Source organism: Python bivittatus, unplaced genomic scaffold (assembly GCF_059951505.1).
Source record: "Python bivittatus isolate LINGU-HERP-01145 unplaced genomic scaffold, Pbiv_v1 ctg000020_np1212, whole genome shotgun sequence".
Taxonomy (NCBI): domain Eukaryota; kingdom Metazoa; phylum Chordata; class Lepidosauria; order Squamata; family Pythonidae; genus Python; species Python bivittatus.
The window spans coordinates 103603988-103630149 of record NW_028277030.1 but is presented as its reverse complement, the minus strand read 5'-3'; the positions used below and the strand labels follow the sequence as shown (position 1 = coordinate 103630149).

At 36.8% G+C, this 26162-nt stretch overlaps 1 protein-coding gene across 3 annotated transcripts in view; it reads right to left on the bottom strand.

Annotated features, from left to right (window-relative positions):
• BABAM2 (BRISC and BRCA1 A complex member 2) overlaps positions 1 to 26162 on the bottom strand; it is a 154713-nt gene that overhangs the window by 116576 nt on the left and 11975 nt on the right. For all 3 annotated transcript variants that reach the window (XM_088145598.1, XM_007432912.3, XM_088145603.1), the window contains exons 4-6: positions 23044 to 23138; positions 10688 to 10882; positions 8041 to 8115 (exon numbers count right to left, since the gene is read on the bottom strand). In XM_088145598.1, coding sequence (XP_088001724.1) covers positions 8041 to 8115; positions 10688 to 10882; positions 23044 to 23138 — 365 coding nt within the window. The remainder of the gene's footprint in view (positions 1 to 8040; positions 8116 to 10687; positions 10883 to 23043; positions 23139 to 26162) is intronic.

Here is a 26162-nt window from a genome sequence, read left to right as displayed (position 1 = left end):
ACTAATGTTACATGCCTAAGCTTGCCATTAGCTGAACATACACAGCATATTTGAGCTACCTAACAAAGCTCATCAATTTTATCAAGTGGTTACAGATAAATTTGCAGTATTTTAATTTGCCAAGTGGTGACAGCACCCTTAAGCAATTCAAATTATAAGGGAAAAGAAAAACATTTATCTAAGGATTGTTGTTCAGTTGTTAAGTCATGTCTGACTCTTCGTGACCCCATGAACCATATTGCACCAGGCCTTCCTGTCCTTCACTGCCTCCCTGAGATTGCTTAGTTTCATGCTCATTATCTCTGAAATCTTAATATCAAATCAAATCTTTATTACGGTCATAGACCAGCATAATGAGGGTGGGGCACAATCCTTAAAGAGAAGCATAATGGATCTAAAAATATGCATCAAGAGTGAAAATGAAAATCTAAAAAGAATTATAAAACTAGAAGATATAAAAGATACATATATTAAAATCTAAAACTATATGTAAAAAGGCAGGATCTAAAAGAAGGGGTTGAAGTCTAAAAATGAGAACCGGCAACATGCTAGGGTTATTTAACATAGGATTTAAACTTATTTAACAAGATAGATAGATAGATAGATAGATAGATAGATAGATAGATAGATAGATAGATAGATAGATAGATATTATTTATTTATTTTATTATTAAATTTATATGCCGCCCATTTCCCCCAGGGGGTGACTCTGGGCGACTTATATCAAATACAACAAATTTGTCATTGTCTATCTCGTTAAAAAGCGACTCTGGGCAGTTTACAGAAAAGATGAAAGCAATTAAAATACAATATAAAAACAATCTTAAATAAATAATAAATATATTACAAGAATTGATGGAATTGGCGAGTAGCTCATGGAGCATCATCAGGGTTCCAGCCACCCCCAGGATTGGTTAGAGCTCTTATCACCTCATGCAAGCTGGCAGAGCCAGGTCTTTAGCCCTTTCTGGAAAGCCGTAGGGGAGGGGAGGGAGGGAGGGAGGGATAGATAGATATTAGTTAGCCTATTCATTTTAAAGACCTTTGAATGGTACATCACTTTTTTTTTTTTTTTTTTACTAATTTTTACTATTAAAATGGGGGGCAATGACTGTAGGCATATATTTGGGGATTGAGTTATTCTAAATGCACATCCTGAATCCAATTTTCTCTTTCAGCTGCTAAATCTAGCCATTTTTAAGAACACATTTCTCATGAAAGACCACAAGCCCCAAGGTATATCAGCCTTTGATAGAAAAGTTATCACAACGCTATAGTACATACAAACAAAATATTCAGTATTTTACTTATATTTGCAGACATATAGAAAGTTAAATAAAGGACAAAAGGACTGCCCACAGAAACAGATTCTTAGGAACATAATTCCAAAAGTATAATTAATTTTAAGGATATGTTCCTGCATTATATATTTTTTTCAGTAACTTCATTTCAACCCAATGAAGAAACAAATAGCAATAGTTAAACTCACAAACCATTCCCTTTATTTTTTAAAGACAATCTCTAAAATCTGCTTTGTGCTAAAAAGAATCTTTTATTATCTTCTATGTACAGGTAGTCCTCAGTTAAAGGCCACTCATTCAGTGACTGTTTGAAGTTATTATGGTGCTGAATGAGCAGTACTTACAACCAGTCCTCGAAGTTCTGGCTGTCCCAGCACCCTGGCAGTCACATGATTGTGATCTGGTACTTTGGCAACCAGCTTACACTTACGATAGTTGCAGCGTCTCATGCTGCACCAGACCCTTGCACATATTCCCCCACTCCAACCCTCGCTGTGCTTGCGCCACGCTGGACCCTTGCGGGCTCTCCCCCACCCCGCAGCAGCCATTTACCTGCCTGCCAGCCTGCTTGCAAGCTGCCTGGGACTTCAAACTTCCTGCCAACTTCCCTACTGACTTTGGTTGTTGGAAGGTGGCAGGAAGTTGTAAGGAGGTCCTTGCTTAACAACCTGTGAACCTTGCTTAATGACAGCAATGGGGACTGCCAGGATTGTTGTCACTAAGCAGTGCAGTCACGTGACATTGCGTTTTATGACTGCATAGCTTAGCAATGGAAATTCTGGTCCCAATTACTGTTGATAACCAAGGACTACCTGTATATGTGTATAGGCACATACATATCATATCAAGTGTTCACAGGATAACATAATAATTGTTGTTATGTTGGCGACAACTACTGGAACAACAATATATCTATTTAGCAAAAGGTTGTACTGCTTTTCCAACCGTACAAAACAGGAGACACGACACATTGCCCTTTATGATAAAAAAAAATCAATCAAACTCTTAATGTATTTGGACAAATGATGCCCACATTATTATTCCAACACTTTTTTGATTAGACAATATTTGCAGAATAAGATGATGCTTTGGGTGCCCAAGGCTTAATATTGTTATTAGCAAGATAAATTCTGACAGAAATGCTCACTGTTCACTGATTAATCAGGCAGAGCAATCACTACAAGCAAGAAATTAATGTTATTTGTTGTTTGTTACTTAGGGCAAGTTCATATATTTTAAAAGTTGAAGTTTTCTGTGAGCTTCAAGAACACAGAATACATGATTCTTTGCTACATAAAATAAGTGACTCCCAAATCCAATAGCTCCAATTCACTGCCTTTTTTGTTTCAACAAAAAGTGAAGAAATTAGAAAAGCACATCACTGGGAAAACTGGGAAGAGGTGGCATCATTAAAGTGAACTAAGAACTTAAAATTGATATGAGAATCAGATATGTTGCAAACATTTAGATTCAAATACCATACTGCCACAATGAGAAGAACATCATACAGATTTCCTCAATTCCCTTCGTACACACTGGGATTGCAACTCCCAACTGGGGATATCCGGTTAAGGAAGGATGATATAGTCTATGAATCTACCTTCCTACAGATAAAGCTGTAACAGCTCAGCCAGAGTTTAATTATTACTATGATAATTAGAAAACCTTTTAAAAGATCACTTCAGTCATATCTGTGGATAGGCCTCTTCACTCACATATTGTCCTATACCTCCAAAGGTATTAACAGCATTTCATTCCAGCTGTTTCTGGCCTTGTAAACTCTTATGCCTTAAGCAGTTAACTGCTTGCAGCATTACTTCAAAACATTGTAATACCTCTCAATCCCCTTTCCAGAGCTCTGAATGCATTGTCCACTGTGCATGAAATCAGGAGCGCTACCTATGTTTTCTGTTCCTGCATTAGATACAAGAAGTCTCCTCTTTCAACTAATGCAACCTCTTTTCTGGCATTCTTCTCATATTTCTGCCTTCACATGGTTTTCTCTTAATTCCTATTCAGCACTGAATTACTGCCTTAGAATGGAAGCAACTCCTCAACAGACGTGCTCTTAGTGTGGTTGGAAAAAAGTAAACTATATTGTAGTCATGAAGATGAATGACACAAAACTCAGAAACATTTATATAGAGAGGTACTATAGAACATATGACAATACAGAGAAAGCCTTAAAAATATTACATGAAATTCATGAGATTTAGTAAGTCCACTGCTTTATAATCTAGTTTATTAAAGCAGAAAGTAGACACATCATATAATTATGTATTATTAGAATGGATGACTTTAATTGAATTAATGTTTTGTTGTAAAGTGCACTGGGAATACTAAAAAAGAAAAGAAAACTGATTTGGAACTTTGTCCTGCAGTAATCACCATTTGAGGTAAAGCAACTCACAGCCCTAGGGTTCTTTCAAAGAAGTAACTGATGGTTTATGTATCATCAGAGAGACATCAGTCAGCTAAGATAATTTTTCCCATCTGTCTAGAATTTTATATAAACTGAAAGCAGTTTTCAGTAGAATAGAGGAAATGTCCCAGCTCAAATAGTAAGAGCATTTTTGCATAACTGGGATAGAGGAATGGGGAGATAAACTTGATGAAAGAATCCAGGATCCATTGAGGAGGTGAAACAACAACACAATCCTGGGAAAGGAACAATGAGACAAAGAAACTTAAAATAATCCCACCTTGATTCTCTTTGGTATAAGAGGGGGCAAAGAGAAACTCTGGCAGGCTTTTGAGATTCTGTTATTATAACCTGCAATAATAAAAAAGTCTTCCTGTAATCTTTGCAGTGTCTGTTTCCTTGGTAACAGAAAAGTTCAGGGATGGAGAGAAACTTGATTTGACCTGAACAATACTTGCTTTTCCAACACCTGAATTTTTGCTTTGTAACAAAATAGCTTGCAATTATTAGTATTTTAGTGAAGCCTCCATGTCGCTCTTACCCCACCCACCAGTCCGTTTCCTATCTAAACACTAAAAAAGCTATTTGTCCCTTCTTTGTACTAATCAGCCTTCATTTTTTAACATCCCAGTGCAGGATAATTCTCATGTCTCTTACAGGATAACATTCTTATCCATATCCTTTTCTCAGCATGTGGGATGATGAAGATGCCCTAACAATATCCCAAGACCGGGGAAGCAAGAAATATCCTCCTATATGTGCTAAAACACCAGGTGCCCTATATTTTTCAAACAGTTACGTATTTTCAACAGTAAAATTATCCATAGATTCTATTGATATTCCTTCCCTTTCCAGTAAATTACTATTGACACACATACTTACTAATTATGTGTACTTTATTTCTCTAGGCTTTTATCACACATGAACAACAGAGGCTTTTTTCACTGACATACAAGAAAAGAAGCCAGACTGCATAAAAATTCAGGCAGACAATGCTTTCAAACTTCTGTCTGGACTCTTTCCTATTTACGGTTGTCCTAGTTCCGAAGATCCACTAATATATGCTATTTGCCTGCTTAAAAATACCACTGCTGGTCAAGACAGTAAATTCTAAGTACTACTTGCACTTATGACAATTAAAACTGATAGGATTAAATAGGAGATGGCTCCATTTGCTGCTCTCTATACTACCCTGAATGTCAGGTCCAAATGTCTCACCTAAGTGACTTTTCCACATATTTCATTCCCCGAGTGACAACAGAAGGAAACTCTTTTCCTTTGTGCCTATTAAGCATACAACATATTTTGTCCTAAGAAACCCAGCTGCATGTGTATGGGTGAATGTTTGAAGGCTTCAAGGGGGCTGATGGTTATTATTTATATTTTTCAGCCAATCCAATAAATATATTGAGATACCTTAATTATTTATTTGCAATCTCTGGACAACTGTACACTAATAGAGCCAGTTTGGTCTAGTGGTTAAGGCACCAGGCTAGAAAGCAGGAGATTATGAGTTCTAGTCCCGCCTTAGGCACGAGAGCCAGCTGGGTGACTTTGGGCCAGTCCCTCTCTCTCAGCCCAACTCACCTCACAGGGTTGCTGTTGTGGGGAGAATAGGAGAAGGAAGGAGTATTAGGTATGTTTGCCACCTTGAGTTATTTATATAAATAATAAAGGCGGGATAAAAAATCTAGAAAAAAAACAATATTGCATCTCAACTAAAAAGGAAGTTTTCAATGTAGAAAAGCACAGCCTTACAAAATCTCAAGGACATCTGGGAGAAAGCACCCTCTTCAATACATTAAAAGCCCACATCACTCAGTCATGATTTTCTAACAAGTTCATTATATCTTTCCTTTTCATCCTGACTGTTGTGGCACAACTTCATATTAAAAAGATAGTATTTATTAACAATTATAATCACCAATTCTTCCTATATCAATTTTTATATCATCATGACAGATTTTTTTACTTTAACTTTTCTGAGATCAGTCAGCCTAATATTTTAAAATTAGAACAATATCAATTTAAAAAAATGTCTCTATGTCCAACACTTTGAAACAGAACCAAGATTATGGGGGTTCTTTGGACGGTCCGCAGTCTATGTACATGCAGGGCAATATAAGAATGATAATTTTGCAAGGGTTTTATTTTATTTTATTTTAGTTAAGTTAAAAATTCCACAGGTGCCAACTGGAGATTTTGCAGTTACTGTATTATCTATGAGTGTATTGTGGGCATAGTATGAAAAAAAAGAGGGTTTTTTTTCCATTAAGGTATATAAAAAGAAAGCATAGATCACTTGAGACCCCACTATGGTTAATTTGCATAAAACACCTATCTATGCCAACTGGAATACCTGGAAGTTACAGATCTAGAAGAGGAAATTCCTCTTCAACTCAGACCATGTAAAACTCATCATACTAAATTCCCTCTCTCATGTTACAAAATTTCCATTCTTAGATAAGATGTTCAAGTATGTGATGACCCCTCAGCATTATGGATTTCTTAATGACATGGATCAGACCTGGCTGAATAATGGATTCTACTGATTTCTAACTAATTTCCAAAACAAATTATATAGTTAGATCTTTAAAATGTTAAAGGAACAAAGCTATACAAACACCGTTCATAAATCTGTTCATTTTTTCCCACTGTAAAAATCATAGAAAATCAGTATCTAAACTGTAAGCAAATGGTAGCAACATTAGCTTGTATTTAAAACTTTTTGAAGCTAATTCATAGTATTCGTACAGATTTGGCACCAAGGTTTTTTAAGACCATAAAACAAGTTTTTGTTCCAAAAACATGCACTTGCACCTACTTACTGATTTTGGAATGCAAAAGTTGGAGAGATATTGGACCACAGGAAGAAATAACGAATCAGTCCTAGACCAAATAAAGGTTGACTGTTCACTTGAAATGATTATGAGCAAGAAGAAACTCACATACTTTGGGTGTGTAATGAAAGGGATGCTGGACTAGAATATGAATATATATATATGTATGTATGTATGAGTAGAAAACACTCAATGAAGCAAATGGATAGATTCCTGAAATATCTCTGATCTGAGGTATGAGTTATTCATGAGAACTAGAAGGAATAGTAAGCATTTGTCAACGGAATTAGTAAGAGTTGGGTTAGTGAGTCACTGGTTTAAGATGGGCAGCTATAAAAATCGAAAAATAAACAAATTTAATAACACATAGCTAACACATAGCTAACTAAAGTTCTTAGTATACAATCACATTTTCAATACATTATATTCACAGGTGTGAGTAGGTACTTTGTCTGAAGATTTTAACAACACAATCTCTCTCTCCACACACACACATACACACCCCTACCTACCTACTCAAATGTACACATTAATAAGTTAAAAAAGGTTTAATTGGATAAGTGGATGTAAAACTGCAGCCTGTTAAAAATCTAAATAATATTTAATAAAATATTTCAAGTCACCTCCTTTCTCCTTCAACTATCTGGGCTTTAGGTCCTAAATGTCTCTGATTGCTTGTATATTTATATTCTATTATTTATCATTAAAATTATACCATGCCTTTCTACTTATATTGGTAAAGACAGCTTACAATATCTACATTTCCTAGCATCTTCAAAGACATTTTATAGTTTGGGTAGATAGGTACACTGAGTAGTTACATACAGAAGTTACCTTCTCCTTCAGATATAGCCAAGCTTTCCCTTCAGATCAGCACATTTGCCAAAGCAGAAATTAACACATATCTCAATTCTATATATTCATTTTTCATTTCCCTAAGAATAATTTAACAAGTGCATAGCATCTATTCCTCTGGCTTGAATTCAACAGCTTTCCTAACTACAGGAAAGTTCCTATGTGTACCTCCTCCTCAGTTGGCTTGTTGACTCACTGACAAAATTTCAAAGGCTTAAACAGACTCATTTGATTTTAAGTCTATTTGGATATTAAATGTCATGTTGAAAACTACTGAAGGATTTTTTGGAAATCTACATACTGTATAATGTATACTTATACTGATATTTAAAACTGATTTCATTTTTTGAAAGATACGGTGTATGAAAATAGTGCAGACAAAAGAAAGATGCAGAACTGAGCATAAAATAAAATTTTAAAGAGTGGCTCAGTGTAATTATTAGTTAAACTATCTGTATTACTGGAATTCAGTTATTCTAGTACCAATTTTTCCATGTACAAATCTTTAAGTTATTACTTTCTTAGGAAGGTTTCTATGCTTTTTCCTACAGAAAAATAGGAAGCATTGGAATTCAATTATTTCAAAGAATGTGGTAGCTAAAATAATAATGGTTTATTTTACCTTGAGAAGGTAGGTAGGGATATTGCTGAAGTCCACTGGCAATTTCAGAAGGAAACGAGCTGAAAATTCACCAGTCTACGAATTGAAGAAAAAAAAAAAGAGGATTACATCCAACCTCACTATTTAATTGAGCATTCACATTCCTAACAATTTGGAGAGGCAGAGTTGAAACAGACTGAATTTTTAGAGTTTTGTAGTTTATGAAAAGCTAATCACATAGCAAGCCAGGTGTCCACAGCAAAACAACTTACAATCCAGTTATGGTAAGATAATTATCCCAATTATGCCATTCCCACCTTCCAATTATACTGATCATTACATGTTAACTCCTAAACTCAGGACTGGACAAATGGACAAATGGAATCCAGATCTTGGGGAGGGGGTGTCCAGTTTTGGCAGGTGTTATCAGTTGCATCTTCCCTTGGAAAAGGACGGCTTGGCAACTATAACCCATGTCCTAGTCACATCTTTTAGATGCTGAGTACTCTGCATGTTTTGTCAGAACTACAGAAACCCTTTTTTAAAATAACAAAATAGCATCTAATGTTGCAAGATTTAATTCCTGAAACCTCCTGAGATCTCATATGTGAGTACTGTACTGAAAACTTTCGAGATTTTGCATTCCCCTTAAATTTTATGAGACTTAATGCAAGAACCCCCTTGCAAACCTTGCAATATTTCAACTATTTTTAATTGCTCTAATTAAATATGCATCCCATGTGCCATTGGCTATTATTTTACACAGACTTTTTAAAAGGATTAACTAATGAGGAATCAGTTTTTTAATCACTTTACAGTATAAGAATCACCATATTCAGAAGTTTATCTCAAATTATTACACATTGTGAAGAAACAACAGTGGGTGACCAGCTCTATTATACAGAAAGGCAATTCTAATGCTATATTCTTTTGGAAAGGCTTTTAGCCAAATCTTTTCCAACCTGGTCACTCCAGATGTTGCATATTATAATTCATATAATTCATAACCTTTGGCCATTCAACAGAAGAATCCTCCAGACAGGACTGTACGTCCTTCAAGTTAGGCAAGTCAGGAAATGGACTCCACAAATCTGACTGGAACTATACTTTATTGATGTATAGGCCATAGTAACACAATACTGAAAGCGTGACTGAGTTTCCCCTCCATACTTCTTATATTCTAGTGAATTAGGCAGGAGTCACACTTTTTTTCCCGTTCATACTTTCACTGTTGCTCCAGCTTAAAGTAGGGTTTTGTTTATCGCTGCCTCTGCCTAGTTCTCCCAATGAGTCTTTACAATACCTCAACCATCTGGTAGTCCAGACCCCACCCTCTACCAAGGGCAGGGATTTTCAAACTAGTTTGCAAAGCTGAGGGGAGTCTCATGGCCATGTGTGTGTGTGTGTGTGTGTGTGTGTGTGTGCACGCACGCGCGTACTCATGCTCAAATTCCCACTGCCTGGACATGCCAGGTGTTGGCTGATCCAAGGAAGGTGGAAAAGAAAGCCCAGGAAGGGGGGTGGGGAGGTTGGATCTGCTGAATTTTAAATAATAATAAAATTCTATTTAGATATAAAGTTCTTATGTTAATCTGTGGACTGCCCCCTTACATGTGCAGGACAGGAAAAGCCAGAATTCTGTTGGACCATGCTCTGAGCTTTCCTCTCAGATAATCCAGGAGCAGTTGTCCAGGCAGAATGGGAGTGCTACTGGACAGGGCTCCAGCTTTGTGTGCATCCCTGAATTATGCCAGAAGTGCACAAGCTTACATTAAAAATATTATTTTAAATTTAATTATTTTATAGTTTATTTCTAATAATTTTTATTTGATAGCCTCAAGTCCTTATTATTGTTTTAGTGGATATATAGATCAAAATTTAATTATTAAAAACAAGTAGTATATTTATTTCTTGCTCAACCCTAACCCTAATGAAATCATTTTATCCATGGGAAGATCACAAATTAATGTATCATTTTAAGGAGCTACTGAACCGCAGAGTCTGAGAACCTCTGGTTTTTAGCTTCTTACTGAAACTAAAGAGGATTATATTCTGATTTAATTTCTGCCTACAATAAATAAATAAATATCCAAAGCCACATCCAATTATTTTATTTTTTACATGTTGTATACTATTTCTCAGTGGTATATGATCACATGTTACTACACAACCTGCAACTCATTCAGAGACAACTTTCTTGCAAATTACCACAAAAAGTGGGGGCAGCATCTCAATAGCAGGTGTTGCCACTTTTTAAATTGTCTCTTTTATTGGAAACAGAAGGAAAGAGAAAGAGGCATAGTCAACATAGGCACTTCCAGCTGTTCACTCTTACATTTTAGTTAAGCTCGCAGAATTTATTTAGTTAGAATAAATCCATTTATTAAGTGTTAAGATCAGGTGAGAAGATTTTAGTCAGTGCTTTACCGCATTCATAATTCTCAATTCCACACAACTGTTAGACATAGCTGTTTACCTAGAAAACAAGTTCAAGCAAGGTAATGCAATAAAAACAGCAAGAAGAGAGAAGAGCAACGAAGGTAAATTGAGGACAACTATTTTAAGAAGTACACATTTAAGACGAAGATCTTTTCCAAATCAGGCTATAGTAACTATGGAAAGGAATCTCCAGTGGTACTTTTCTGTCAGTTTAAGTGCAACAACTTACCCAGTTGTTCTTTTTGCCAGCATAAATTTCCATGTTCTCTCCATACTGAGGTTCTTCAAGTAATGTTTGATATTCAAACATGAGCCGAGAGCTCTCACGTAATCTGCTGCATTGAAACTGGTGGTACTGTTGTACAAGTTCTTTTACAACAAGCAGAAGGCATTCAGGATTTGAAGGATTCCAGCAGGCCAAGTTCTGTTCAATTAAGAGACAAGTTAACCCATGAATAATGAAGTGTAATTATATTTTCATTGTCCAAAGTGAGATTTTGAATTGGACCATGGACCAACTTGCATGCTCTTTCATTAGCCAGAGAATCAATATAATGGTTATCACTGAAATTGATGGATCTCTCAGTTGTGGTACTCCAGGTTAAAAAAAAAACAAACGAAAAACTGAGCATAGGCAATATTTTCCTCCTCTTTTGGTGAAGACAGATGGGCACAACAGGGAAAAAAAAAAAAAGGAGTGACACACCCAGTATCTTAACTGCTCTGACAGAGATTTGTGCCTCAACCTGGGGCTTCAGTTTGTTAAGAGGCCATCAAATTCTCTCAATAAACTGGGGCCAGGATTGATAGCGGTTCTCCTCGAGGATTAGGATATTAGCAATTGCTCAAGGCAGCTGATCCAACACCAGGTTTGATCACTACATTTAAAAGAACTCATCCACTCATCAAGTGAAATTCCTGCTACAACAAAATCTATTAATGGAAAGTTAGAAACAACCATTTTTGTAGGCTGTCCTCATGAATAAGAATAACACAAGGTATGTTTGCAGTGATGTAATTCAGGAAAGTATATCTTATGATGTCTAAGAGATAAAGCAAGTATAGACAATCTTTTGGGACCAGCTGACATATTTGGAGTTTTGGGACCAAACTGTGGGTGGTTTTATAAAACAGCAGACCTGGGGGGGCTAGACTAGAAGAAAAACTGACAAGGTTGTTTCCTTCCTCTGAATCTCCCTAGAACACTCTCTACTACTGAAGCTTACTTTTATAACTTAGAGGGGCACACTTCCAAGCCAGAACTTGATTGCCACCAATCATGACAGAATTTGGGGGGGGGGGGGAGGTTAATCAATTAATATTTTTAAAAACTTTACGTCCAGCAAGTCCTAGCTAAACCAATGGGCACTACACTACTTACTTTAAAAAGAAATAAGAGTATATTTGCTTCAGTGTCTTTCATGTCATATTAGAAAAAGACTGGTATATGGAAGAGTACTGAATTCATGAAAGAATAATTCTCAGTATTCACTTTAGTATTAATAAATTGCTCATAACATTTGCGCATCCTCTCACCCTTTGGAGCACCCACCCTGCACCTGGCCAAGGTTGCGCTGCACCGCAGCAGCCATTTAACTACCTGCTGGCCTGCTTGCAAGCCACCTGAGACTTGGGACTTCCTGCTAGCTTCCCCATTGACTTTGCACGTTGCAAACCGCCAGGAAGTCACGAAGAGGTTCTTGCTTAACAACCTGTGATCCTCACTTAATGACAGCAACAGGGACTTCTGGGATTGCTGCCACTAAGCAATGCAGTCATGTGACATCACACTTTACAACCGCATCACATAGCAATGGAAATTCTGGTCCCAATTACCACTGTAAACCAAGGACTTCCAGATGCCTTCCCTGGATCCAGCTATACTGGACAATTACCATTCTGTTTCCAAACTCACTTTTTAGGAAAGGCTGTTGAGAAGATGGTGGTTCAGTTATGGAGTGGAGTAGAAATGAATTATCTGAATCCCTTTCATTCATGGTTCAGACCTTGGCATAGGCAGAACTGCACTGGTTGCAATGGTGGATGACTTTTGTTGGGATCTGGATGGAGGAGTGTAATTCTTCCAGTCCTACTTGACTCATAGCTCCTATTCGATTTGCAGGTAATGCAATGGCCAGAGTTTACCTAGTTTGGCTGGTGCACTGGTTGTGGTCCTACCTGGAATCCAGGGAAGGCTCTGACAACAGTCATTCATGCTCTTATCACCATTACACTAGACTTTTATGAAGTTGCCTTTGAAAACTATGGGAAAGTTTTATATCTGGTACACATGCAGCAGTCCATGTGCTGGCAGAGGACAGTAACTATAGCCATGTAATGTCACTGTTATGGGAGCTATGTTGGCTTCCCATAGATTTCCAGATACAATTCAAAATGCTATCTTGGTTCCCAGGTATTGTTAGATCTCTCTCTAACAGCAATCAGGACTGGAGAAGATCAGCCAAAGAACAATTCCCTCAACTGAGTCAATCAATTAAACAGGTTTAATAGGAAAAAAAGGTTGGATTAAGAGTAGAACAATTCCAGCACATTTTAGAAGTAGAACCTATACATAAGAAATTCAAAGCCATGAGATTTGGCTTTCTTCCTCCTGTGCTTTCAGTGTACTGGAGTGGATGGCAATCTCTTCAGAGAAGGCGAAGCGGTCTTCACCTCGTCTTTGGTTACATAACTGTTACTAGCTAGATTACGAGTGTAAAAATCCACCCTTATATTTATCTACTCAAAATTTTGGCAGAGGGAAAGAAAATTATAAAGAGAGAAAATATGGGCAACATCAAGACAAACAAGGCTATATACTGTGACGTATATATGGATTTCCTATTCTTTGTACCAGGTCCCAGTCCTACATAGACCATTTAACCCAGTAAATCCAGATTATCTAGCCCATAATCTGCTGCCATGATCCAATAATATTTAAAAGGCTACTATTTTTATAGATCTGTCTCTCTACTTCAAAGCCAACATGTGTAATAAAACGTGCAAACCTTAGACTTAGACCTAGGCATGAACATAGAAGATATATTTATTTAGGGACTATATCATCCACTCATCTGATAAACTAATACCCAGTGACATAATTCACCTAACAAAACAGCATATATCAATTCATCAGATTCTTCTTCCCTACCTTCCATGCTCCAATTCTGTTCCAGAGGGCTGGAGGACATTTTAGAATAGATTTGGAAGGGACACAAAGGAGTGGAAACTTGTACAATGGAGCATCAATTTTATATCCAGGTAGTCCTCAAGTTACCACCACTAGTTCAGCAACCACTCAAAATTATGACAGCGCTGAACGAGGGGGATTATGACTGCTCTGTGAAGTTGCGGCAGTTGTGTCCCCACAGTCATGTGACTGCAATTATGTTGCAGCGAGCTGTGATCGCCATTTGCAATCTTCCCTGCTGGCTTCCCACAAGCAAAATCAATGGGGAAGCCGGCAGGTAAGGTTGCAGGTCACTCCCATAAGTTGCTCCTGCTGCTTTTTTTCCTGAGGAGTCCCACTACGGAGTACATAGCTACTGAGGACCCTTGCTATGGAGTACTCTGTAGTACCCCCCCATGCTCCGTAGTGCCTGTCCGCAGCCACCACCCGCCCATGCTCAGTAGTGCCTGCCCACAGCCCCCCCAGCCAGCCCACACTCAGAAGCACCTGCTCGCGGTATCCCCCACCCCCTTGAGGCACCCATGCACCCCCATGCTTGGTAGTACCTGCCCATGGAATACCCAAACCCCATGGCACCCATGCACCCCCTCACACTCCTTGCCTCTTCCCAATTCAAGACCTACGCGGTCCTGGGGTTATAATAGCAACCAGGACTGCTGAGCTTGCCGTCGCTAAGTGATGCAGTCATGTGATGTCATGCTTTACAACCACATCACTTAATGATGGAAATTCTGGTTAGAATTGCCATCATAACCCAAAGACTACCTGTATGGAGCCTGTATGGAGCCTATATAACACAGTCAAGGTGTCATACTGAGGTTGAGTGCTCCAATGATGGGAATCAACCTCAATATAACATCTTGACTCAAAAATGTAAGGTAATATATTATATTATATATTATAGTACTCCTAACTGAGATGTCAAGAGGGCTACTTGCTTCGGCCAGCCACTGAGCTGTAAAAGCTGTCAGGAATGTCCTTCTCTAAAGGCCAGTGAGGTAATTGCTCTGACAAAGATCAGACATATGAAATTTCCTGTGACAACCTCAAGAATGTTTTGATTGAAACAGAGTCCTTTCAATCATCACCAATACCTTATGTTCTTTTATTTTACTAACTCCCGAACCAAATAAACTCTCATTCTGTCTCCTCCTGTTGTCTCTTTTGATCCTATCAACTGACTCTAGCTGAATTCTATCAACTGTTTTGTCAGCTCCTACTTTTCACTCTGTCAACAAACTCTACCCATAACTATATAGACTCTTGTTTGCTATCATTTATTTCTCATTCTTCTTTTATTCTTCTTTCAGAGGTGAACAATCTAAGGTCCCTAAGATCTCAAACCATCCATAAATGCTTTTCCAGCCATCTGAAACTTCCAAAATTTGTTAATAAGTTGCTATTTTTACTATTTTTATATTTACTGTAACAGAATGGAAAATTGATTTTCTAATACATGACTAGGGGAAAAAAACCCTGCAAGTATATTGTGACTTGCCGTTAAATGTAAGTGAATTCATATGAAATTAAGTTTTTGTTTTGCCTCAATCCATTCCTTTATGAAGTGTAGGCTCCAACATTTCACTCAAAGGCTAAGAGCGTCCCTTTACCTAGAAAAATCTTGTGCATTCCAGCCTTGCACATGCTTTCATGACACAGTTGACTTAAATATGGAGTCTGTGCATTTGTACCTTGAATAGCCAAGAGAGTACAAGTAATTTGACCTCTGATACATAGTGAATTAAGATTAAACTCATTATCAAGTATCTATTAGACTTGCAAAAATAGTTTAACAGGAAGTTTCCCACCCTTCTGAAGTACAGACTGTGTACTATATAATTAAAAGTCAATCAAGGTATGTGTAATTCCATTTCTTTTATAAAGTTTTAAGTAAATACCCCTTTCATAAAGCTGAAGGCTTAACAAGCCTATATGGATTGAATCCATATTCCAATAAGAAATGGAAATAACCTTTCTCCCTGGCTCTGCCATGTGACCTGGAGTGGGGAGGGAAGACATCAAGTGTGGGGATGGCTAGCCCCTTAGAGGCCTGGCGTCTGCTGCTCTGAACCATCGGCCTCTTGGACTTTCTTTTTTTAGTAATTGTTTTGTACAGGTTAGGTTTTATGTAATTGTATATCTATTTATTGTTTTAATGAGTTGTGAGCCACCCAGAGTCTCCCATTAGGGGGAGATGGGTGGAGATAAATTTAATTCTTCTTCTTCTCCTTTTCCTTCTCCTTCTCCTCCTCCATCATCATCATCTTATGCTTATCACTAATATTTTGCTAAAGATGTTATTAACATTTTACTAACTGCTCTGTACTATAAAAGAATTTTCTCCAAGCATCATTGAGCCTGAGGAACTTCAGTCACACAATGTTAAATAAACAAAAACAAAAAACAACAACTAGAAGATGGTGTCATTTGTTCTTTTCAAATGACATGTTTCTTCTTTTCAACAAGTAGAACAATGTTGCCTCAAAACTGAATTTTATTAACTTTTCCACCCTAACACATTAATTTCAGATATGAAAAATCTTTAACTAAATAGCTATTTAATTCTAAAGCCAACTAGATTAAAAAAACAAAACAAAAACATGCACACCCGCACAAAGGCCATAGCAGAAAAATCATAAAGAAAGTTTTTTAAGAAGTGGCAAACTATCCAGTGCAATTTTAATATCTTCACACTAGGTTAGCACATTCATAAAACCTTCAATAGATTAGAATTAATTTTTAAACTTCTTCTCCAGAGTTACTTTACTGTATATACTCACATATATTTGCAGATATATTGCAATATACTTATCAATGGATAAGCTGACCCTTGAATTTTTAACCAAAATACCATGAAAAATATGCCACCCATGGATAAGCCCATCCTCAAAAGTTTTGTTTTAATTTCCACAATTGGCTCATCTGTGAATAATCCACAGATTATCCATTTTTTATGTTATTTGTTTAAAAATTCGAGGGTCAGTTTATCTGCAGATGGGCTTAAACGAGAGAATATATGGGATATATGGATAGTTTAAAGAAGTATTGGTGTATATACTCACGGAAAAGCCCATCAGTGGATAAGCTGAACCCAATTCTTGGGGTGTATTTTGGCACCTAAAATTCTCGGCTTATTCACAAGTATATACAGTACATACATTTTAAAATAAATTTCTATTCTGAAGTTTTAATTATTAATTTCAGAATTGGCATTTAAGGAGGCAAAAGCTGCTGAAGTTCTTGTATACTAGGAGTGTTTGCTAAATAGCCCTTTAAATGCCAGTATTGTTTTTAACTAACATATTTTACTTGTTTAATACTATTAGAATATTATTATTGGAGCAGTAGGAAGGTATGCTACTTAGACCCAGCTTTCTTAATGTTTTACATTACCTTTATAATTTTTCTGAAAGCTCTGCACAGAAACCTTACTCTAGTATGTCAATGCTGTGAGCCATAAAATACTTTCCACATTTCATTTCTCTAAACACACCCTTAAAATACATATTCTTAATTACTTACACTACAATTCTGTAGCAGAAGTAAATATTAAGATATAGTTGTGCCAATGTCGGTATTCCAGCTAGATGAGTAAACACACTCGTACTAGAGATAACTATCGGATCTTAAGCACAGAGAAATACGGTATCAATGACTGTGTGGCACCACAAGGATATGGCAATACACACTAGCAGAAGCATCCTGCAGATGACTACCTTATTTCCTGGCATGTTCCAGGGCAGTATGATAGAAGACAGTTTTCTTGTCTTTACCACATGCCTTCAAATGAGTACATTTCCAGGAAGTAATCTGTATATTTGAATTTGTAAGTTAATATTAAAGAAAGAAAGGAATACATTTGCAATTTGGGCAAAATTTTAGCAAGGAATCACACAGTGCAGGAAACAGCTTTTTATTGATTTGTATAACATTTTCATTTAAATTCTGCACCTATTGTTTAGCTATGAAATGTTTTACAATGTAAGACTGTCTCCATTTCTCCTCAGGTTGGTAGAGGATAAAGGAAGTAAATGGATAATAAAGACCAATAAACTGATTAGGAACAAGAAGTAGGAGGAACACATCATTCTGAATTAGAATGTGTTGTTAGTGGTCTCTCTTTTGAAAGTGTTATTATAAGACAGCATGAAACAAAGTGAAAAGTAAGATTCTGTTGCCCTTGCCTATACACTAAACACAGTCTTGCACATCATTGGTACTACTCCTGTTTATAAAACAGCCACATTTATGGCCTTGTATGCCGCTTATAACTAAGTTTTATTTGCTTTATTTGGGGTAAATAAAATTGCAAATATTTGAGCTAACTCCAGACTTTCAGGATGGAAGCCAATTACTGATCAGTTTCTGGATATCCCATATATTCTACACTAATACAGCATATAAGTAATTTATTACAATACTTTACTTTTTATTAATAGGACAATTGTCTAATGAGCTACACTTCGCATCTGTCTGTGTTTCAGTTCTCCTAGTATAAAAGTGTAAAAGTTCTAAATCAGAAATTAAAGGTCTGACACTAAAATGCCTTCCTAAAACCTCATGGAAGGTTATTCAAAGGGGGGGAAATGCCATTTGGGGGGAAAATCAGAGTCCTGCCTGTTCTGATAAGTAAAGGCACGGATTGACCAGTGGTAAACAACAGAAAAGCCAATTTACTACATGTATAAAGGTTGTTTTATTAGCCACTTTAAACACACGCTTTATATGAATTTCCAAACCATCCAATATACAGACTTTAGGGAACAACAGAATGTACAGAAGTACTTTTTCCCCTCTTAACCCCACTATTCATGGCAAGAAAAGAAAATGAGAAGCTTAGTAAAGATTACTACAATTTAAATCAGCATGAGGGAACTTTATCCTATTTCATAATACTACAACAGGTGACATGCAGTACAGTTGCAATCCTGAAACAACCAAATTTAGTGCATGGACACTCATCTTAATTTTGGCTCAAATGCTTTTATTTATTCAACCACTTATAGCCTAACTCTGAGCTATTAGGATAATATTTCTATACTTTTACACTGCACATGTGATATGACCAGTTTCTACAACTAAGAAAAGTCAGAATAAGAAGCAATTTAGACTTGTCAATAAGAGAATAAGCAAATAGTTTCTTAATTAAATGGAGCTTGTTTTTCTTAAGAATGTGCTTAAGCATCCAGGTTGCTGGAATATCTTCCAGAAACGTGACTTTGAAGAAGACAGCTTGCTACTGTTTTTCCTGGCTACACTACAGAAAACAGCAAGATCTTCAGTTAGTGTACTTTCATATTTTTAGGGGGAAGAATTAAGTGCAGTAATTGTCAAGGAAAATAAATGTCAAGAAATACAAGATATCAAGCCCTTCAGAGTGACTAATATTAAATTTAAAGTAGAGCTTATCTTCACTGATCACAAAAAAGATATAACTTCAGTATGCCAGAAAAATAAAAAGCAATTTATTTAAGGGCTTAGGCTATAAAAGTTGTTTTTTTTAATATTATGAAGCACTAATACACACCAAAAAACAAAACAAAAAATTAACTTTAGTCATCACTAACATTTTTAGCTACACTCACTTATCCCCATTTTATTCCACTGTGTCCAGTGCACAAGTCTCAAGGTTTATTCACATTTTAAGGCACAGACTTAAAACACCTTAGGGGTTGGCTGCAAATTTGCAGAGAGCAGATTTCCACAGACTAGATGTTCCCTTTGAAAGAAAGAATATGATTTTCTATTAATCCTCTTCTCCCTGCTCCAAAAGGTTAGGACAGTTTCCATTACAGGGCAAGAGGCAACATTAGGAAGTGCTGGTGAAAGTGAAAATCAGAGTAACGTAATATCTCCTGTGACTATGGGACCATTTAATCGGCATCTGTGGGACAGCAAAACAGGATCAACATGCCCCTAAAAATATGAAGCATGAAAGCTACAGATATTATTTGCAAGCAGCTTCATCAATAAATAATGACTTGAAATCAATACTGGCTAACTCTTTTGACAATCCCACAATTAACATGCGAAAACAGAACTGAGTACATTCTTCAGCATTAAAAATAGGCTATTAAATGACCTTGATGAATTATATAGAACCACTCGTTTGCTGGTATTGCAGTATCTCCTTTCATAATCTGATACATACTTTTCCAAAACGAAGTATGCTTACCTAAAAGTTACCACTACTAAAGGGAAAATTCACCTGTGAATAAACATACTTTCAAAGTGATCATAAGGAAGTCATCTCTTATAATTAATATTCCCCCAATTCTTTTCCAATTACAAAATGTCTCAATCAGAGTAATATTTTGATTTATACTGCTACACATTCATATTCACACTGATAAAGTTAAAGAGCTCTTGTGTAAGAACTATTTCTGTTCCACACACACACTATAAGTTGAAACAGCATGGAAAATTAGATTACTCTTAAATGACACCCACTAATCAGCCAAATTTACAAGCATTTCTTTCTCTCTTGAAAATGTACACCCCAGTGGTTTGAAACTAAAGAACAGAGCACCACAATTATTGTTTGCGAATTACAGAAAGCATATATAGAAATAGTATTACAGTGGCACCTCGGGTCACGAACGCTTCTGTTCACGACCAATTCGGGTCATGAACAGCTCCGGTCGCAAAATTTTGCCTCCATTCGCGAACGCCGGATCGGGTCACGAACAGGATCCGCAGCCATTTTCCCTCCCGTGACACAGTCCACGGCCATTTTCCCGCCCGTGACACATGGTCCGCGGCCATTTTCCGCCCGACACGTGGTCCGCGGCCATTTTTCTGCCCCTGACACGTGGTCCGCGGCCATTTTCCGCCCCTGACACGTGGTCGTAGGGAGGGGGACTCTCCCTCCAAGCAATAGCCACCTCCCTGTCCTCCACACCAGAACAGATTAATGGTAATTACATTGAACCTTATGGGAAAATTTGCTTCGGGTCGCGACCAATTTGGGTCGCGACCAGAGTCGCGGAACAAATTAAGTTCGTGAACCGAAGTTCCACTGTATCTTGTATGCAAAGTGTGATTGAAGAAGACTAGTGAATTATTGCCTCTTAACTAAACTGCAGTGATAAACGACTGCCTTTGCTGATTTGCTCATTGCCTCTCATTTTTCATTATTACAATTTAACAATATCTAATAATTTTTAAACATGAAACATTGCATCTCATGACCATGAACCACATGTATACAGATTTTAGAAATTGTTTTAATATTCATTTTTTAAAAACATGCAATGAAGCATAGTTCCATTTGTTAGATACAAATTCATGACTATGACTAATGTTCCCTCAAATATATTGATTCGATGCATTCATTATCCACTAATATTCTAAAGCCAGAAACACAAGATCAGGTTTAATTTATAGTCACCAACTGAATAAAAACATTACTTGTATGTTTTATATACATCTCCAAAAATGAAAGAGCTAAGGATCTCGCTTTTTAAAATTAAACTGAACATTCAGGTAAGGTAATCTGAAACTCTTTCAGATCACTTTCTGACTGCAGTTCTGATCACACACTTTTGCTAATGGAATATACATACAATATGAAACAGCATGAAAGCAACTCTAGAAAGCGTACTTATTGCATAGCAAGTAGTTTTGCAGTGAACAAGGTCACCACCAATACAAATAATCCTCAAGAAAGCATAATTGGACCTGACCTTTTTGGACAATTTTCATCCTCTCTTCAACTTTCCCATTTTAGGGAAGGTTGTTGAGAAATAGTCAAAGTGCAGCTGCAGAGAGACCTGGAGGATGCCAATTATTTGGACCTCTTTCAGTTGAGTTTTAGGCCTTAGCATGGGACTGGAACAGCATTGACCGAACTTGTGGATGATTTCTGGTGGAAGCAGGATGGAAGTAGTACATCCATACTGGCTCTCCTTGATCTCTCAGTGACTTTCAAGTTTCAATCTTGTGCTGGTTCTCCTCCTTTCTTCCTCAGTCACCATTGATAGGGGAGGAGAGGATGAGCCCACACCCCATTTTGTGAGGTTCCTTAGGGTTCGACACTCCCTCCACTCCTCTTTGACATCCACATGAAGCCCGTGGGTGAGGTCATTTGATAGCACAAGGTGAGATATCATCAGTATACTGATGATAACCAGTCATATATCTCTGACACAAGCCAGCCAAGTGATGCAGTGGAGGTTCTCTCTCAGTGTCTGGAGGCTATGGGGGTCTGGATGGGAAAGAACAGGCTTCAGTTCAACTTATGCAAGACAGACTGGTTCTGAATTGAGGGCCTCCTGGATCTGGTGATGATCTATCTTTAGTTCTGGATGGGGTTGCACTGCCTTAGACAGAATTGGTGCACATTTGGGGGGGGTCTTCCTGGACTCATGACTCCTGTTCGAGGAACAGGTGGCAGCCATGGCCAGGGGGGCTTTTGCATAACTCCACAGTGTACCAATTGTGCCCATTTCTGGATCAGCTGGCACTGTGCACGGTCACCCATCACTAGTCATCTTCCAACTAGACTACTACAATACGGTCTACCTGAAACTGCCCTTGAAGAAGCTGCAATTGGTCCAGAATGCAGCAGCAAGAGCAATTATGGGCATCCCTCAGTATGCCCATGTTACACCTTTGCTTTGTGAGCTGCATTGGCTGCCAGCAATTCAAGTAACCTGGCTCCACACCCTTCATGGCATGAGGCCAGGTTACTTGAGGAACTGCCTCTCTCCAATTGTCTCTACCCATAGAGACAATTAAAGATCGATTAAGGAGTGTCATCTGGCAGGACCCAGGAAGTGTGCTATTTCTGCTAAGTCTGCTCTCTGGAAACCATTCCTCCTGAGATTAGATTAGCCTCAACCCTTCTGATCTTACTAAGCCCTTAAGATCTGGCTTCTCTTTTGGGAATAGGGTTGGGAGAGGTTTGAAACTGTGAGTTAAATGAATTTTTTGTTGATTGGGTTATCCCTGTTGCTATTTTTCTTTTGTTTTATATATCTGTTATTTATCATATCCTGTTACTGTATTGTACACAATATTTGTATTGTGTTAGCCGCCCAAAGCTGCTTATGTTCATGCACTGAATAGTAATAATGAAAGACAAAACTCTTTTAAGGTTAGCAACAATTTTTGAGTATCCAATCTTGTTTATTTTCCAGTAAAACAAAAATCTCAGGATGATTAACAACTAAATAACAACTTGTAAGATGGCAAAATACAGTTAAAATACATAATACATCTAACCAACAAATTTGAGCAGTAAATAGTTTACTCCCCCCACCAAATCCCTAATGGAACAGGTAAGCTTTACATGTCATCTAACAAAATACATGCAGTTAAGGTTGACACACTTATACTAGAGCTTAGGGGCACAGTTTAAAAGTAAAGCATAAATGACTGCAGAACATACTCACATGCAAGGCAGAAGGATCAGGTAAAAATTCAGCATCCTCTCCAAAGATAAAGTCAGGCGGCAACTCAGGATAGTGAGCATTAAAAATTATATCCCCTTAAAACAAGCAAACAAGTAAGAAAAATTATTTATCTATTCTCACAGAAAAAAGTCAAACTCTGACTTTGAACATAACACTACCAAGGTGAGCGCTTTCCCCTTCTCCAGTATCAGCTTCTGTACTTGCTTTGTTTTAAGAAGCCATGAATAATATTAATCACAGTTTGGACAAATGTTAAACTATGGCTAATATAAACTAGCAGGCAAAAGCTTCTGAACTTATCACAACTATGCCAGACTACAAAATGGGAAGCGGGTATGCCTAAGGCTTGTTGTGGCTTGTTCTTTTACTGCTAAAATTATTATTTATTGTTATTATTTATTGGATTTCTCCCCCACCCATCTCCCCCACAATAGGGGACTCTGGGCAACTTACAGAAAACATTAAAACTATAAGTATATCTAAAACACACAATACATCCAAAATTTAAAACAATACTAAAAAAGGAAGATCCAAGAAGATCTTGGATCAATCAAAATCGATCAAATCAAGTCACTTTGAAAAAGAATAAAATTTAAACACCTTAAAAAAAAAGTCATCATTCAACCTAGGAGATAAAGATATTCCTCAATTGTTTAAAATCAATTATGTTAAGGGACTCTTAAAAATGAAGTTTATCCTGATGAAACTATGATTCAATTTAACATGAAACACCTATTTATTCACAAGATTAAGGTCTGCCTTTGAAAATCTATTTGGAAACAGCTGCTCGCCCAGAATGTAAAACTGTACTACTTATGTTCTGAAATAATGCATTGTTCTAAGCCATTTTTTAAAATTTTGGCTTTGCAGAATATGTAAATCTAGTCTTTATGGTTGTAAATAATGGTTTATGCAGGAGCTAGGCAATCATGTCTTATTCAAGAACCATGGTTGATATAAACAATGGTTTTATACACTCAAAGAACCCATCACACATTCCTGATTTGCCTGTAACCAGTTTTGCATTGTAAAAACTTTGCAGAACACCCACTTTGATCATTCTTTAAGCCCTTTCTTCATGTTCTGGAAAAAAAATACTAACTTCACTACAAAAAATAATAATAATAATGTTTCATCTACTGCTCCCACAAGATAGGCAGGCGCTTTCCTTTTAAAGAAAAGCAAATGCTATACTTGCTTTAAAAATTATTTGGAAGAGGTGCTTCAGAACAGACAGGAATGGAAATGCAGGATCTCTTTAAACAGTCACATCTTTTTATGGGCTTCTACATGACTCTGAAAAAATACATAGCTGCTTTAATGAGTCAACTCATTAAAATAGCCATGTATAATGGCTCTTTAATACAAGCAAGCAGCCATATAATTTTCAGGTTCATGTGGAAGCTTGAAAAAGATATGGTTATTTTAAAGAGATGCTACTTTCCAAAAGACCTCTTCCACATCATTTTCAAAACATGCACAGCCCTACCAGTTAGTAATTAATTTCAGTAAATGTTGCACTCTGTTGTAACAAACCATTGAGAATCTAGTTCTCTCATGGACTTTAAAAGAGTGGAACAAGTGACTATTTCTAAATATTATCAGTAAAAGACTGTACAGCTATGCCTTCAAAATGGCAATGATTAATGCACCAAAATACTTTACCTGAATTTGCAGCATGACAACTGTTATGATTGATAATCTACAAAAAAACTGTTTTCTTATAAAGAGGATGTAATAGTACCCACAAAGGAAGCATGCCCTCCTTCTCAGACCCATGGGCACATTTTTTTATTGCAACATTTTTGTGGCCTTCCTTCAATAAACTTGTTTTTACAAGATAACAGCCATACATCAAGAAACAGGATGTCTGAAGTTCCTGTATACAGCTCTCTTTCAGTGACTGTTTCACCTATGGCCATTATGAAACTTTTTTGCCGATTAACAGACATTTTTCTCTAAGTGCCTTTTTCACTATTAATTAGGAACTATACTATGCACACAGCTTTCAATCTCTATTGTTTCTATCTAGAAGTTGCCATATGTACCATTTTCTGGTGTATGTAATATGGATTTATATATTCATAAAGCCATAGCTCTAAAGAATGTCACAAATTATGCCACCAATATTAGAATTTTCCATTTTAAGTTCATTCTGAGATGTAAGTTAGCCAGCAATTTCCAATATATCACCCAGGCAATGATATGGATTAACAATGGTTTCTGCTTTCTCCTATATTAACCAAACACTTGTTTTGGTCATATTATTTGCAATGTATCTGTTTTAAAAACAATGTCACTGCAAATGATATACTCTGATTTAACAGAGAGATAGGAATTATAGACATCCCTTCACCTCAATTGGAAATTGAGGTTTCACTACCTTTATAGTTTTAAATATATCAAGAATTATTAAAATATTCAAATAGTTCTTGCATGCTTGATTTGACTTGTGTTTGTAACATAGTTCATATATGTGTATGTGTGTATGTTTTAAGAATTGCCTTGCCTTGCCAGCCCAACTCCTTTGGAATAGCAGCTTGCCAGCTCAACTGTTGTGCCACCTTGTGACTCATGCACATCTAGCAATCTGATCAAAAATTCCTTGAGATTTAAATTGGAATGCAATTTAGAACTTTAATAAGTTGTTCACCATAGAAGGTAGAAAAGATGAGGTACACTGCTCATCCTATCTGCTTTCTCTGAACTATGTTCCTTTCAAAACATTTAGATATATTCACAAAAGAATATAGAAATATAGGAGTAGAATCGTGTCCTAAAACATGTTCCTCAAAAGCTTACTAATTCATTTATTTATAGGTCACCTCAATCACCAAATAACTCTGGATGGCTTTACATACTAGGGTTAAATTATTAAAATATTCAAATAATTCTTGGGTGCTTGATTTCACTTGCAATTGTATAATGAAAATGGAACATTAAATCATTTTCAATTCCTTTCTATTGCACAGGGTTGGTAATCTTTTCAGAAGAAAAAAAAAGTAAGATATGGAATCTTGCAAGGTTTCCAAGCTTTCGGGATTCTCTTCTTCCAAGATTTCAGATGAAAACACTGAAATCTCAAGAGATTTGAAGAT